Source organism: Pygocentrus nattereri, chromosome 8, assembly GCF_015220715.1.
Source record: "Pygocentrus nattereri isolate fPygNat1 chromosome 8, fPygNat1.pri, whole genome shotgun sequence".
Lineage (NCBI taxonomy): Eukaryota > Metazoa > Chordata > Actinopteri > Characiformes > Serrasalmidae > Pygocentrus > Pygocentrus nattereri.
The window spans coordinates 26,871,364-26,883,951 of record NC_051218.1 but is presented as its reverse complement, the minus strand read 5'-3'; the positions used below and the strand labels follow the sequence as shown (position 1 = coordinate 26,883,951).

Genomic DNA, 12,588 nt, shown 5'->3' with positions numbered 1-12,588 from the left:
CATATGCAGGATTATCTGCTGGCTGATAACACAACTGGTTGTCGCGCAGGCAAGTATCGCGAATGGATTTCTTTTTCTAATATAAAGAGTACGGTCGGACATAAGGATATGATTATCTGTCGCATTTGCGTTCTGCTGCTGTTTGTGTATTCCAGGGCCGGCACGGCTCTCCCCGTTTCCCGAGACTGCCGTCTCTCAAGGCAAAGCTGCCTGTGATTCACATTCTGCATGGAGCTTGACACCAGGAGAGGTGAAGAGGCATATCCAATCCCCCCTCTCATTAGACACGACCCTGGCAGGTACCCAACGCAAACAAACTCCATCTCACACCAATTCCCCCTGCTCCGCCCGCCGCTCTCTCTCTCTCGCTCTCACACATTCTTACTCCCTCTCTCTCTCTGCTTCTCCCCCCCACTCACTCTTTCTCTCTCTCTTCATCTATAGCTCTGTCTGTTTTCCTCCATCTCACTCTTTCTCACTCTCCCTATGTTTTTCTCCCTCTCTATCTCACTCACTCCTTGTTTGTTCTACCTCTCTCTTTCTTTTCAACCCTTTCTCTTTATTTCTCTCTCCATTTTTCTTCCTGTCTCTCTAACTCACCCCAACCTCTAATTCTTTCCCCTTCTTTCTTTCTTTCTTTCTTTCTTTCTTTCTTTCTTTCTTTCTTTCACACTCTCTGTTTCTTATTTCTTTCCCTCTCCCTGTCTCTCTCTGTGTTTCCTCCCTTTCTTTCTTTCTCTCCCATCATATAACTTTCTCCTTCTCTCTTTCTGGCTCTGTCTCTTTTTTTTTCTTTCTGTCTCTCAGTCTATTTTTCTGTCTCAGAATTTTTCACCCTCTTGGTTTTCTTTATTTCTCTTCCTCTCTCTTTCACCTCTCCCTTTCTTTCTGTCTCCCTATCTCTATCGCTTTCTGTCTCACCCTCACTCGCTCTCTACATATCACGCTCCCTATCTCTTTCTCTGTCTCCCTCGTTCTTTCTCTGCCTGTCTTTATCTCTCATTCTCTTTATACATATATACACCACCCGATCACTATTTTGTTCTTCCTTTATCTTTCCATCTCCCTTTTTCTTTCTCTCTCCCTGCCTCTATCTCTCACCCTTCCCCTCTCTGTCTCTCTCCCTGCCTCTATCCTTCCTTCTCCATTTGCTTTTCTCCCTCTCTCATCCTCTCTCCATGTATCTCTTTTTCTTTTTCTCTGCCTTTTTATCTCCCTCTGTCTTCCACCTTTTGCCTTCCCCTCTCCCTCCATTTTCTTCCTCCTTCTCTCTCTCAATCTCTCTCTCTCTCTCTCTCTCTCTCTCTCTCTCTCTCTCATTCTGTCTCTCTAAAAAATGAAATATAAATCAGCTTAATTGGCAATAAATTGGTATTAACACCTGTTGCCACATAATTGAAGAAATACATATTATTAAAAGTAGTAAAACATTTTTTTAAATAAATAGATAGAAACACAAACTGTACACAAAAAAGTAATGTCACTAAAATATATACAGTATCTCCATCCCTATATCTTTCATTTTGTCCCTGTCTCTCTTTCTTCCTAAGCCAGGGGAGACCGGCGGGGTGTGAACAGAGGCACTGCACCTTTTCTGCAGCATGCAAATGAGAGGTGCCCTTGAGGGTCTGAGGCATGAGCTCAGCTTTTGTTTGTGTGCAGAACGTGAACTTTATTTTCTAATCTGCTGAAGCTCGCTGGATCAAGGTAAGTGCACTTGACTGACTCTCCTCACTTGCTCAACAAATTGGGAGGGAACTCTTGCAGAGCATTAAGACAAAAGCAGTCAGCTCAGGACAGTCTCAAATGCACAATAAAGAATAAAAGCCTCTCCGAGACTATTTACACAATGTGACAGGCGTTTTTCCAGCCAGAATTGGGAGCTTGTTCCCAGAGACTGCCTGACGGACTCCAATAAATTAGCATACATCCCAGTGGGTCTGTAACGGAGGTAAGAGGGAAAGGCATTTCACCTGATATCCCTAACCGATTTCCTGCCAATGAAGTTGTGACGGTGGATTTGGGCCTTATCTAACTCTGTGCCTGTCGAGCCATGACAGAAGCGGTCTTGTGCCATCCAGCAGACCAAATTACCCAAACTTGCAAGGTATTGACTTTACCGACATCAAATTCACTATTAAAATGCCTGGACAGAATCTGTAATAGTGGAGTAATGAAGAAGCCCAGTGCAGCCTGGTGTCAGCAATGCAGACAAGAAGTATTGCAAAAGAATCTGAAACAGAAAAGAACATTCCTACGGCAGACTGAACAGGCAGCTTGGAACTATCAATGCACGCAAACAAAACACTGTAAAAAGAAATCAGCATCTTTTGAATTCTCTGTGATCCACAGTTGTATCGGTGCATGGCTTGAATATTACATACGACCTATTTTCAATGTTTTTTTATTTCATCTGTCCCTCCCAGACGTATTCAGGTGAAACGATGCACCTAAATCCCTAAGCATCTTGTCTACCATCATAAAAAATACTTCAATAAAAAAAAAAAAAAAAAAAAAAACATCTCTTCGGAAGCACACAACTCTGCACCAAAGAGCAGATCAGTGAGTTCAGTGACGGGATTTACAGCTGATATTGGCCGGCTGAAGGCAGCTGTTCGTCTGTACCACATACACCCTACTCTCAGGCCATTGGGAAAACACTGATTTTCAACTCACTACTTTAAAAGCACTCTACGGTGCACACAGTGTCTGTCATATAACTCAAATCATGTCACTCAAAATCGCACTTCGAAGGCAGCTTGCTCCAGAAAGCACTAAAACTGCACAGGTGCATTAGAGTTCACCAGCTGTTATATTATTCCCTAATAAATGAGAAATGTATGTATTACTATTAGCTGATATTGGGCAATGATTACAACCAATAATTTGGCTCTATTAAATGCAACTGAACTTGGAGTTAAGTGTGATTGATTCTATTAAATCTAAGCTTAACCTTACCGTAACTTTAACACAAAACCTACATCTACTTATGAACCTAACCCTAACTAAAATGTTACCGATAAACAAATAAGTAAATAACATGCTAAATGCTGCCCCCCCCTTTTTTAATCTGAACTGTTTGGAGAGAGACAAGATACAGTTGTTCATATAAACAACACAACAACTACAGCTGTTGCACAACCGCTAAAATGCAAAGTTTAAATGCCCATATCATGGAAAACCAAATTTATCTTACTATTTGGAACAAAAATGTTTGTCATATGTAAACATTGCTGAAGTTTAAAAATGTACCCCTCACTCCCCAGTCCATAAAGTCTACATAGGGAAACTAATTTGCTGCAAAAACAGCCTGTTTTGAATTCACTGGCTTTGTGATGTCACACATCCACCTATTCAGCCAAAAGAATATGAGCTCCACTCATTCACACTGCAGTTATAAGGAGTTTTTCAGGCTGGACAGTGTTTTGAACGAGACACAATCCAAAAATGTCCTGGTGTTAGGTGGGTCTTCTAGTGGGGCAGTCGTAAAGCCTTGCTAAACCTAATTCCTTTTATACTGCTTCTACAGAGCAGGCGTCAAAGGCAATCAAAGTGCTTCCACTTGCTATGCATGCCTGATAGAAAACCTACACTGATTTACACAGCAGGGTTTGAATGCATCACTTTCTTAACATGTTTTTGTGGCTTGTGGATGAGCAGCAACCCCCTCCTTGGTTTTTGGATACCCCGCACATTAATTAATGCCACCTGCAATCCGAATAAGTTTACAATTGTTCCCATTTATTACCTCAACAGAGGGCTTTCAGCTGCATTAAAAATAAATAATTACATTACAGATTACATTATTGGTGTTAGCATATGTTTCATTAGATTTTTTTCATTATCCTCTAATATTTTCATAAAGGTTAATCAAGAAACATCGATAAAAAGCAAAAATAAATTAACAGAATTTATGCTGCAAATTATAATGACAATTTTTCATCGGATTATTAAAGTGAAATGTCCCGAGCTTACAAATAGCTTTTGAATTTCAGTATTCAAAATCATGTTTGATATAATCTTAAAAAATGAAATAATTCAATATATAGAGACCTACTCTTTGCACTACTTTTGCATTTACATTTATGGCATTTGGCTGACGGTCTTATCCAGAGCGACTTACAATTTGATAATTTTAGTGTTAGGAGTCTTGCCCACGAACTCTTATTGGTATAGTGTAGGGTGCACTACCATTGTAAGAGGCTCTAGGCAAAAAATCATGTAAAATATTTAGATGTAGCTGCATCATAGTTAATCTAAAATCAATCAGTGATCCATCTTTATGATAATTGCACTTTATATATGGATTATATTTAAATTTGTTTAAAAATGAAAAAAAAACCAACAACAAAGTATTGCTATCAGCAAAACCAGGTGTGAGTTAATCCTTTTCACCCAAAACATCAGTGCACCTCCAGTGGAAATGTCTGTTAAAAAAAAAAAACCCAAGCAGGCACTCACCGTTCTCGCCATCAGACTTCCTCTCTTGTTCCGTGTCGGTCAGAGACAGCACGGAGTTGGCACGGCTGGACAGACAGGAGCTTTGCTCTGATTTCACATCCTGCATCCACAGGTGGAGTGCATGGCTGGGAGAGGGATCCACCTCTCCCTCCTCATCCACATCTGAGCCCGGCCCCAGTGAGTAGCCATGCTGCGGTCCACTGCAAAGTTCCTCCTGGTAGCTTCCACTACCCATCTGGACAGGCTTGCTGAACTCCAACTCTGTGATGGAAAAAGGAAGGTGGAGTTAGGGGAGGTTTGTGAAGAAAAAAACTTGCCTGGCACACATCCATGACAGCATGTTCCTGCTTTGAGGTGCCACTGTGATTGTCACATCTGCTCGCGCTACTAAGGAGATGAAGGAGAATATCTAAGGGCCTTTATTCAGCCTAGAATAAAGGAGACTTTCGTTAAAGACTAATAGACTCAGAGAAACATTATGCAGTATACTGCAGATTTCTGCTGAAAGAAAAAAAATCACTTCACCAAAGGTGATTGCTTTGATTAACTCAAACTGAACATCTTGCCAGCAATATATTCAGAGACGCTGATGATATAAGTGTGATAAATATTGCATGTAATAAAAATACTCCACAACAGGAAAACATATGTATATTCTATTCTCTAAATACTATATTTAAATTTATATAATTTATATTTAAAACCACTATTTTTAAAGTATCCTCAGCACTCCCACTCTGTAAACATGAGCTGTAGGATATGGGCTGTATTACTGTTTTTTTATTTGATTAAGTAGCCATAACTTGCCAAATAACAAGGCAGAAAGGAAGCTGAATCTTGTTCCAGTTATAGTATTGATGTTACCACAGACACCAGCACCATTGGTAAGGTAGAACTCTTCTGTGACTTTATTTACAGTGGTTTTCTGTCTTTTCTAAGGAAAAACATGGCAGAAGTGTATTTTGTACATGATCGAGAATTGAAGAAGCTGTTGGCTGTTTATATGTTGTTATTGTGATGTCATAGCCTGTTTAATGTGGCAGATGTGCCTTTTATCGTATTTAAATCTGCTGTCAGAGGAGTTATGACATATGCATGCTCACAATGTGCACAATAAAATGGATCAGCATATGGAACTGGTGCTTTCTGTGAGCTATTTATTCTATCAGTGCATAAAATAAGCACCATCCAGCCTTTATTTGGTTTCCATTTGTTTATTTGTTGTTTACTGGAGGCACTGTGTATTCGCAGCCAAAAAAAAAAAAAAAGATTGAAGAAAAAATGAATGAAAAAATTATTTTGGCCGAAAATAATTAACGGCTGTAGATTTACCTCTTTAGGGGACAACAATTTAGCAGCAAACAGAGGAACACATTTGACACAAAGATATATTACATTACATACAGTTATTTATTTATATTTTTATAAAAATACTTTTAGAACATTTAACAAACATACTCAACAAGCAATCAATTTTAGCACACACACTTATTAATCAGAGACTAAAATGGAACTAAACAAACAGCATCTTTGAAAACACTGAAAGTTCCCACTACAGCATAAGTAAACTGATCTGTCTGAACCAGTGATGAAACCGTATGATGTTATATGCATGTCCATAACTGGAAATCGTATAATTACTTTTATTATTGTGACATGGCAAATTGTTTGTAGACAATATTTAAATTTTTATTTTCTAATATTGTAAGTTCTGAATGCTTGCCAGTATTGCCTGTGTCTGTGCCTAGTCACAGTTACTAAGCTTTGTCTGGACAAGTACTTAGGGGTACTTAGGGGAGTGCTTGGGACAGGGAGTTAATGAAAAATCACTGACAACCACTACCGTGCATGACCACAAATGGCAACAATGAATATTTAATGCAGCTCTGGAAAATAAGTGGGCTAAATATTACATGTAATAAAAATACTCCACAACAGGAAAACATATGTACATTCTATTCTCTAAACACTATAATTAAGTTTTTAAACACTATTTTTAAAGTACCCTCAGCACTCCCACTCCCTGTAACCATGGGCTATAGGATATGGGCTGTATTACTTTTTTTATTTGTTTAAGTAGCCATAACTTGCCAAATAACAAGGCAGAAAGGAAGCCGTGCCTTGTTCGAGTTATACAATTGATATGATACCATAGATACCAGCACCGCTGGTAAGGCAGAACTCTTCTGTGACTTTGTTTATGGTGGTTTTCTGGCTTTTCCAAGTTAAATCATGGCAGAAGTGTATTTTGTACTTGATCGAGAAGTGAAGGAGCTGTTGGCTGTTTATATGTTGTTATTGTGATGTCATAGTCTGTTTAATGTAACAGCACGCAAGAAATCAAGTCAATACACTCAAATATATTGGTTTAAAATGAGATTTAAAATGTGTTCCAATAAACAAACAAATAAAGAAAACCTTTTACTGCCTTTGCTGCATCCGTTATGGCTTTATCTCATTACAAACTATCACAGCACTGCTAAGTAAAACTTGTAGTTGCCGACCAGAACGGTGGCAGCGCAACTGTGACATCACTGAGACACTATCAATACTTCCAGGTGGTTAACTCATCTAGTCAGTGTGGTATCCACTCAAACACTGACAATAATGGTAAAATTGTGTTGTGTTTGAGGTTTTAATGTAAAATGTACTAAAATATATATGGATTTTATTTAAGCTTTTTCTGTTTTCCAGCTTTCAAAAGCAGCTGGATTTGCTATAAGTAGTACTAATCCCAACGACGGACAATCTGTCTTTGCAGGTGCAGACAACAATAGGTAGTGAGTTTTTTTTCCTCATCACCTTGTACTATTACATGACTAAAAAGTATACTAGAATTCATTATGTGTAAGTCGCTTTGGATAAAAGCGTCTGCTAAATGTTAATGTAATGTAATGTAAAGAATGTATAGTAGAACAACAGTGACATAGGGTTGCCATGTTAGGTAAATAATGCTATTAGCATGCAAGCTAGCCTCCACAGAATAAGCATTTTTGCTCAGGTTTTCACACTCAACAGAAATAAATATAAGCTTTGTTTGATTCTTTGATTCACATTTCATCTGAGTGTGTGCACAGAACGGTGCAGTATATTGTTTCACATTAGCTGATAAGTCAAACTAGCTTGCGAGCAAGGAAGGTAATTAGTCAGAAGGTAATTAGCTTCAGAGTGGCATAAATGACAAAAAAGACAATTGCATTGTTGATTGCAGTTAATGTAATGGTTCCAGCTATCCAGTTTTTGAATGTGCAGAATAAAAAAACAGTCATAAAAAACCTAAAATAAAATATAAAATCTGATATGCTATCCATGTTCAAAGCCATTTTAAAATGCTCAATATATGCTTGCCTATGACCTCCTCACAATAACCGAATTCTATTATCTATTATCGAATATTGCAGCACCAATTCACTGAAAAACCTTGTGCTACTTGCATAAATTACCAAGTGTATTGATGATATAAGACTGGCTGATCAGCTGATCAGGCAAAACACATCCTTCATTAATACCACAGGCCTTAGATAAAAATACCTACTATACGATTCACCGTCAAAGTGCCATATTAAAAAGGAAAACCTAGGTTGAATCTCAAATGGCTTCCTCCTTCCTATATAATGTGCTATGTAAGTAATGTGCTGTGTAACTATTTGCCTGGTACAAAACTATGCACAAGTGGCTTAATCCCAAATGGCTTTTTTGGCTAAAATACTGTTATTTCTACGTAGTGCCCTATGTAGGGAGCAGGGAACAATTTGAGATTCAGCCCCAGCATGGGAAATGGGTGTACAACACTGTTAGCTTGATATATAAGACTGTCACAGTTTTTGCATTACATGCTGCTATTTTATGATATGTACATTATTACACGACAAGTTAAAAAGTGCAATATACACTGATGGGTGACTGAACATTCATGTCCCTTTTCAGCAGTCCATGGTTGCTTAATAATACTTCAAATGATTTATTGTCATTTGAGTATCATATTTTATATTATCTGCCATTTTATGAAGTGATAATAAAAAGCTTATAACCTACATACTTATTCATTAAACACTGAAATGAAATGTGTAAGCACAGTCTTGTTGTACCAATGCAGTGCTTATCCATTATCCATTACTGACATTTTCCATTACTAAATATTATTAAATATTATGAATTGTTCTATAAAAACCCAAATCTGGAAAATTGTGTTACACTTCAACTTTGGCACTTTGAGTTATACATGTGTGCTTCAAGAGCAATCATTTTAATTAACACATTTTAATTAACTGACAAGGCAAGAAAAGGCCATGGGTCAAAGCCATAACAAGCTACACACAGGTCCACTGCTGCATCACTAGAGTGTGACTAACAAGGGAAAGAAAAAGAAGTCACCCTGCTGCCAATGGTGTTTCTCCTGAGCTGCTGCAGAGCTTAAGACTCGGAACATGAGGAGAACCAGTATCGTCACTACAAAGCTACTTCACATTCCATTAAGCCCAATAAATCAAGAAATCCTTTTTCAGGAATGTGACCATGGACAGTCACTCATCTCAAGGGAGTAAGAAGATGGACGAAATCAAGGATGAAGGATATGAGATAATCCGATGGCTTGGTCGCAGAGGTGCAAGCATCGAACCTTACTGGATGTTCCATGAAGTCAGACATCTACAAATAGTCAAAACATCTACATTAAGCCAAAGACCCTAATGAGGTGATGTGCATCAAAAGCATTTCTGACATTGTGAATAAATGACATGACAATGCAAGATTCAGACATGACTGGCATGAAAACTTTACACACCAAACACAACGCAAATTTTGTTAGACCTTCGCTGCACTATATACAGTGCAAAAACAAAGAAAAAGACAACCAAATTGGCAGAATGACTTTAAGCACAAGAAGACACCCACTGCTCATTACATAACGAGCACATGGTGAGATGGGTAGGCTACTTTCCATTTTGGAACATTTATAAAGTCATTTAGAGCTTCACTGCCTCACTCACAAGCAGTGATGGATGAAGTACACAAAAAATGTACCTGCGTTAGAGATACCCAAGTTAAAATATTACTCCAGTAAAAGTTGAAGTCCTCCTTTTAGACCTCCACTTGAGCAAAAGTACAAAAGTATTTGCCTTCAAAGGTATCAAAATTACTAAATGACTTTAATGTCCTATTAGCATTTTTGTAACAAGACTATTGCTTCATTTACTCATTTTAGGTGAAAATACTCCAGTGTCACTCTCATTAAACCAATCTTTTGTCATTAGTAAGTCTGTTAGTGTTGTTTATTAAAATTATCATCAGCACAAAACACTGAAGGAAAACAATTTCCATTAGGTCAAACCAAGTGTCTCTGAAATCACTTTTTGCAAACAAGAAAAGTTTCAGTTTGAGATTTATTTGCAACTTAGTTACAAGTTTAAGTTTAATAAAAACTTTAAACATAGGTTCACCAATGAGTTTTCCTTCATTATATTGTATCAGTAGGTCTCTGTTCATAAACATAAACTAGCCTAAACAAATTTACTACAACATGAAAAATTGTTTTGACATGTTATGCTTTTATGCACAAGTAAAAAAAATGAATGGCAGATTTCACATAATATAGTGGAGTAAAAAGCAAGATATTTGACTGAAATGTAGTGGAGTGAAAGTAAAAAGCATAAAAAGTCAAATGGAAGTACAGATACACGAAAAACGAATGACATTTACTTCGTTAGTGTCCACCACTGCTCACAAGCTGAAACTTTGAGTACTTTCACACAACTCAGATGTTTGTAATTTGAGCTGATTTTAGAGGTGCAAACACCATAATAAAGCAGAGGGCAAACTAATCCTTTAGAAATTTGTCAAAAAGTTCTAGTTGCTGGGATTACTAATACAATATCAATACACCAGCATGGTTGTTGCCATGCCAACACCAGAGACAACAGTGAATAGTCAGTGAGTTTATGTCAGCAGTGAAAATTCCCCAAAATTAAACAAAGGGCAACTAAATTAATGGCATATTTTTATCTTCTCAGAACTCACGTTTGGTATGCAAGATATTATTTGTTATACACATGTCTTATATAATGTATTGTCATTCACATAAATTGTTTAAAGGCCTTTATACTGGAGAATACCTGGTATTACTAAACCAACTTAGACTCTGAGCAGGACATGGACAAATGCAGGAAACCCCTGCCATATCTGACCTGCACAGCCATCCCATCATAAAGATTTTTATGCCAGTACCATCATGTTTCCTGGGAAAACAAAAGCCTCCGGCAACAAGAAGCAGACCATGAGAGCATGAGGGATTAGCCAGGGTTGTCAGGAGAAGCAAACTCAAACATCTCTCAGCTATGACAAATGGACACCTTGTGTTGCTTTTGTATTTTTATTTCATTTGTATACTGTATTTTGATCTTTTATTCTTGCTCCTTCTCATATGAACCATAAAGAGCCATCTTTGAATTATCTTGTCAGAATAAATAGATTGCAGAGTCAAATCGCACTCTGCAAATCTCTTCAGAGATTCTGGGAGAAAGTTTGATTTAGTTCATGGTTGGTGTACCGGGCTCTTAAAATCATTTCAGCAGTCATAGGGATGTAATGAAATACAAGCATGGGGAATATCTATTCAGAATACACATATAATATTTGTATTCATTTTGAACAAGCAATATTCAGAATACAGTTACTTTTTACATTTTCAGAAAAAAAAACTAACAATTTACTGTGGGGTACTGTTCATAAGGCTGTATGGCACATACATGAGCTTTTCATGACAACTGACTTAACCCTACATAAATGTTTATAAATGCTTATTCCAATGCCCACCATTCACTATAAAAGTTACATTTGCCAATTTTGATCAATGATAACTTAAGTAGCATTTATGACAGACAATGCCTATTTGAATAAGTATTTATAATCACTTATGCAGGGTCATGTTAGTTGTCATAACAAGTAGGTCATGTATATGTAGGTATCACATAGAGTACCCTAATGTAAAGTGTTACTAACACAACTTTTAGACTGCTTACCCACTAAATAAAAATATACAATATTTAAAAAGACACATTACCAATGCTTGTTTATTTTTGTCAGTTTAACTAGTCAACTGCATAATTATTAACACTTTTGGTAAGGATGAGTAAAAAAGGTCACAATGTCTGTGGTTAATTGGCTTGATGTCACACTAAAAATGTGAGAGAAATCTAGGATTTGATTGAAATTAATTTAGTCTAAGAAAGCAAAATAAGAGTCAAATAAGATGACACAGAGGTCAAATTCCCTTAGTCTTTTATCAACATGGGGAAGATTATAGAACACCGTCATGAAATCAGAACAAAACCCAAAAGATATGAGCACACAGCCATAAAAAGGGTCCTCTGAACTATTTTCCAAAAGTGTCCTGCTTTTCTTGAGTCCTGCTCAGAGGATTTTGGAAGCAGCAGTGGACTAAATCAGGCAATGAGAGAAATAAATGTTGAAAATTTTGGAACTTCACTCATACAATAAACAAATTTTCATGAAGCATTAACAGAAGAATTATCTTTTGCTTTAAAAAAGGAGAAGCAACACTGCCTAAACTCTGACAATATTGTAAACATTGATGATATAAACTTATCATCTGCAGAATTATCAAGATAAACTACATATCATGTCCATATTCAGTTAAAAGTATCACATTAGCACGTTAGCCTTTCCCTTTAGACTGTGCTTTTCATCTGGGCTAGGATCCAATATCACGTTAACTTATAGTGTGCCAGTTTGGCAATATTTCAATTTCCAACCAAACAAAAGAAGAACTCTTGGATGTTAACAGTGTTACATTTCATAAGTTTAGGTAACAGATTATTAACAATGAGTGGAATAAGTACACAGTGGTTCTTTCAGCTCAACAAAAACAGTGCTCAACGTTGGCTGTTCAACAAACAGGTTCAACTGTTTTTTTTTTTCTTTTTTACTGGAAAAAAACATCTCAACTTCATTCAGCTAAATGGTCTAACCCATGTATGTATGCTGTGCTTGTTTGTGGTATACTGGTATTATAAAGGATATAACAAAATTAATACTTTTAGAATAATTTTAACCTGTTAGATTGCCCATGATTAAATCATTCATCTAAGTATGTTAAACTGAGTCTGTAGG

At 37.0% G+C, this 12,588-nt stretch overlaps 1 protein-coding gene across 1 annotated transcript in view; it reads right to left on the bottom strand.

Annotated features, from left to right (window-relative positions):
• LOC108430898 (teneurin-1) overlaps positions 1–12,588 on the bottom strand; it is a 283,207-nt gene that overhangs the window by 223,868 nt on the left and 46,751 nt on the right. Inside the window, exon 3 of the mRNA XM_017703711.2 lies at positions 4,462–4,722. Coding sequence (XP_017559200.1) covers positions 4,462–4,722 — 261 coding nt within the window. The remainder of the gene's footprint in view (positions 1–4,461; positions 4,723–12,588) is intronic.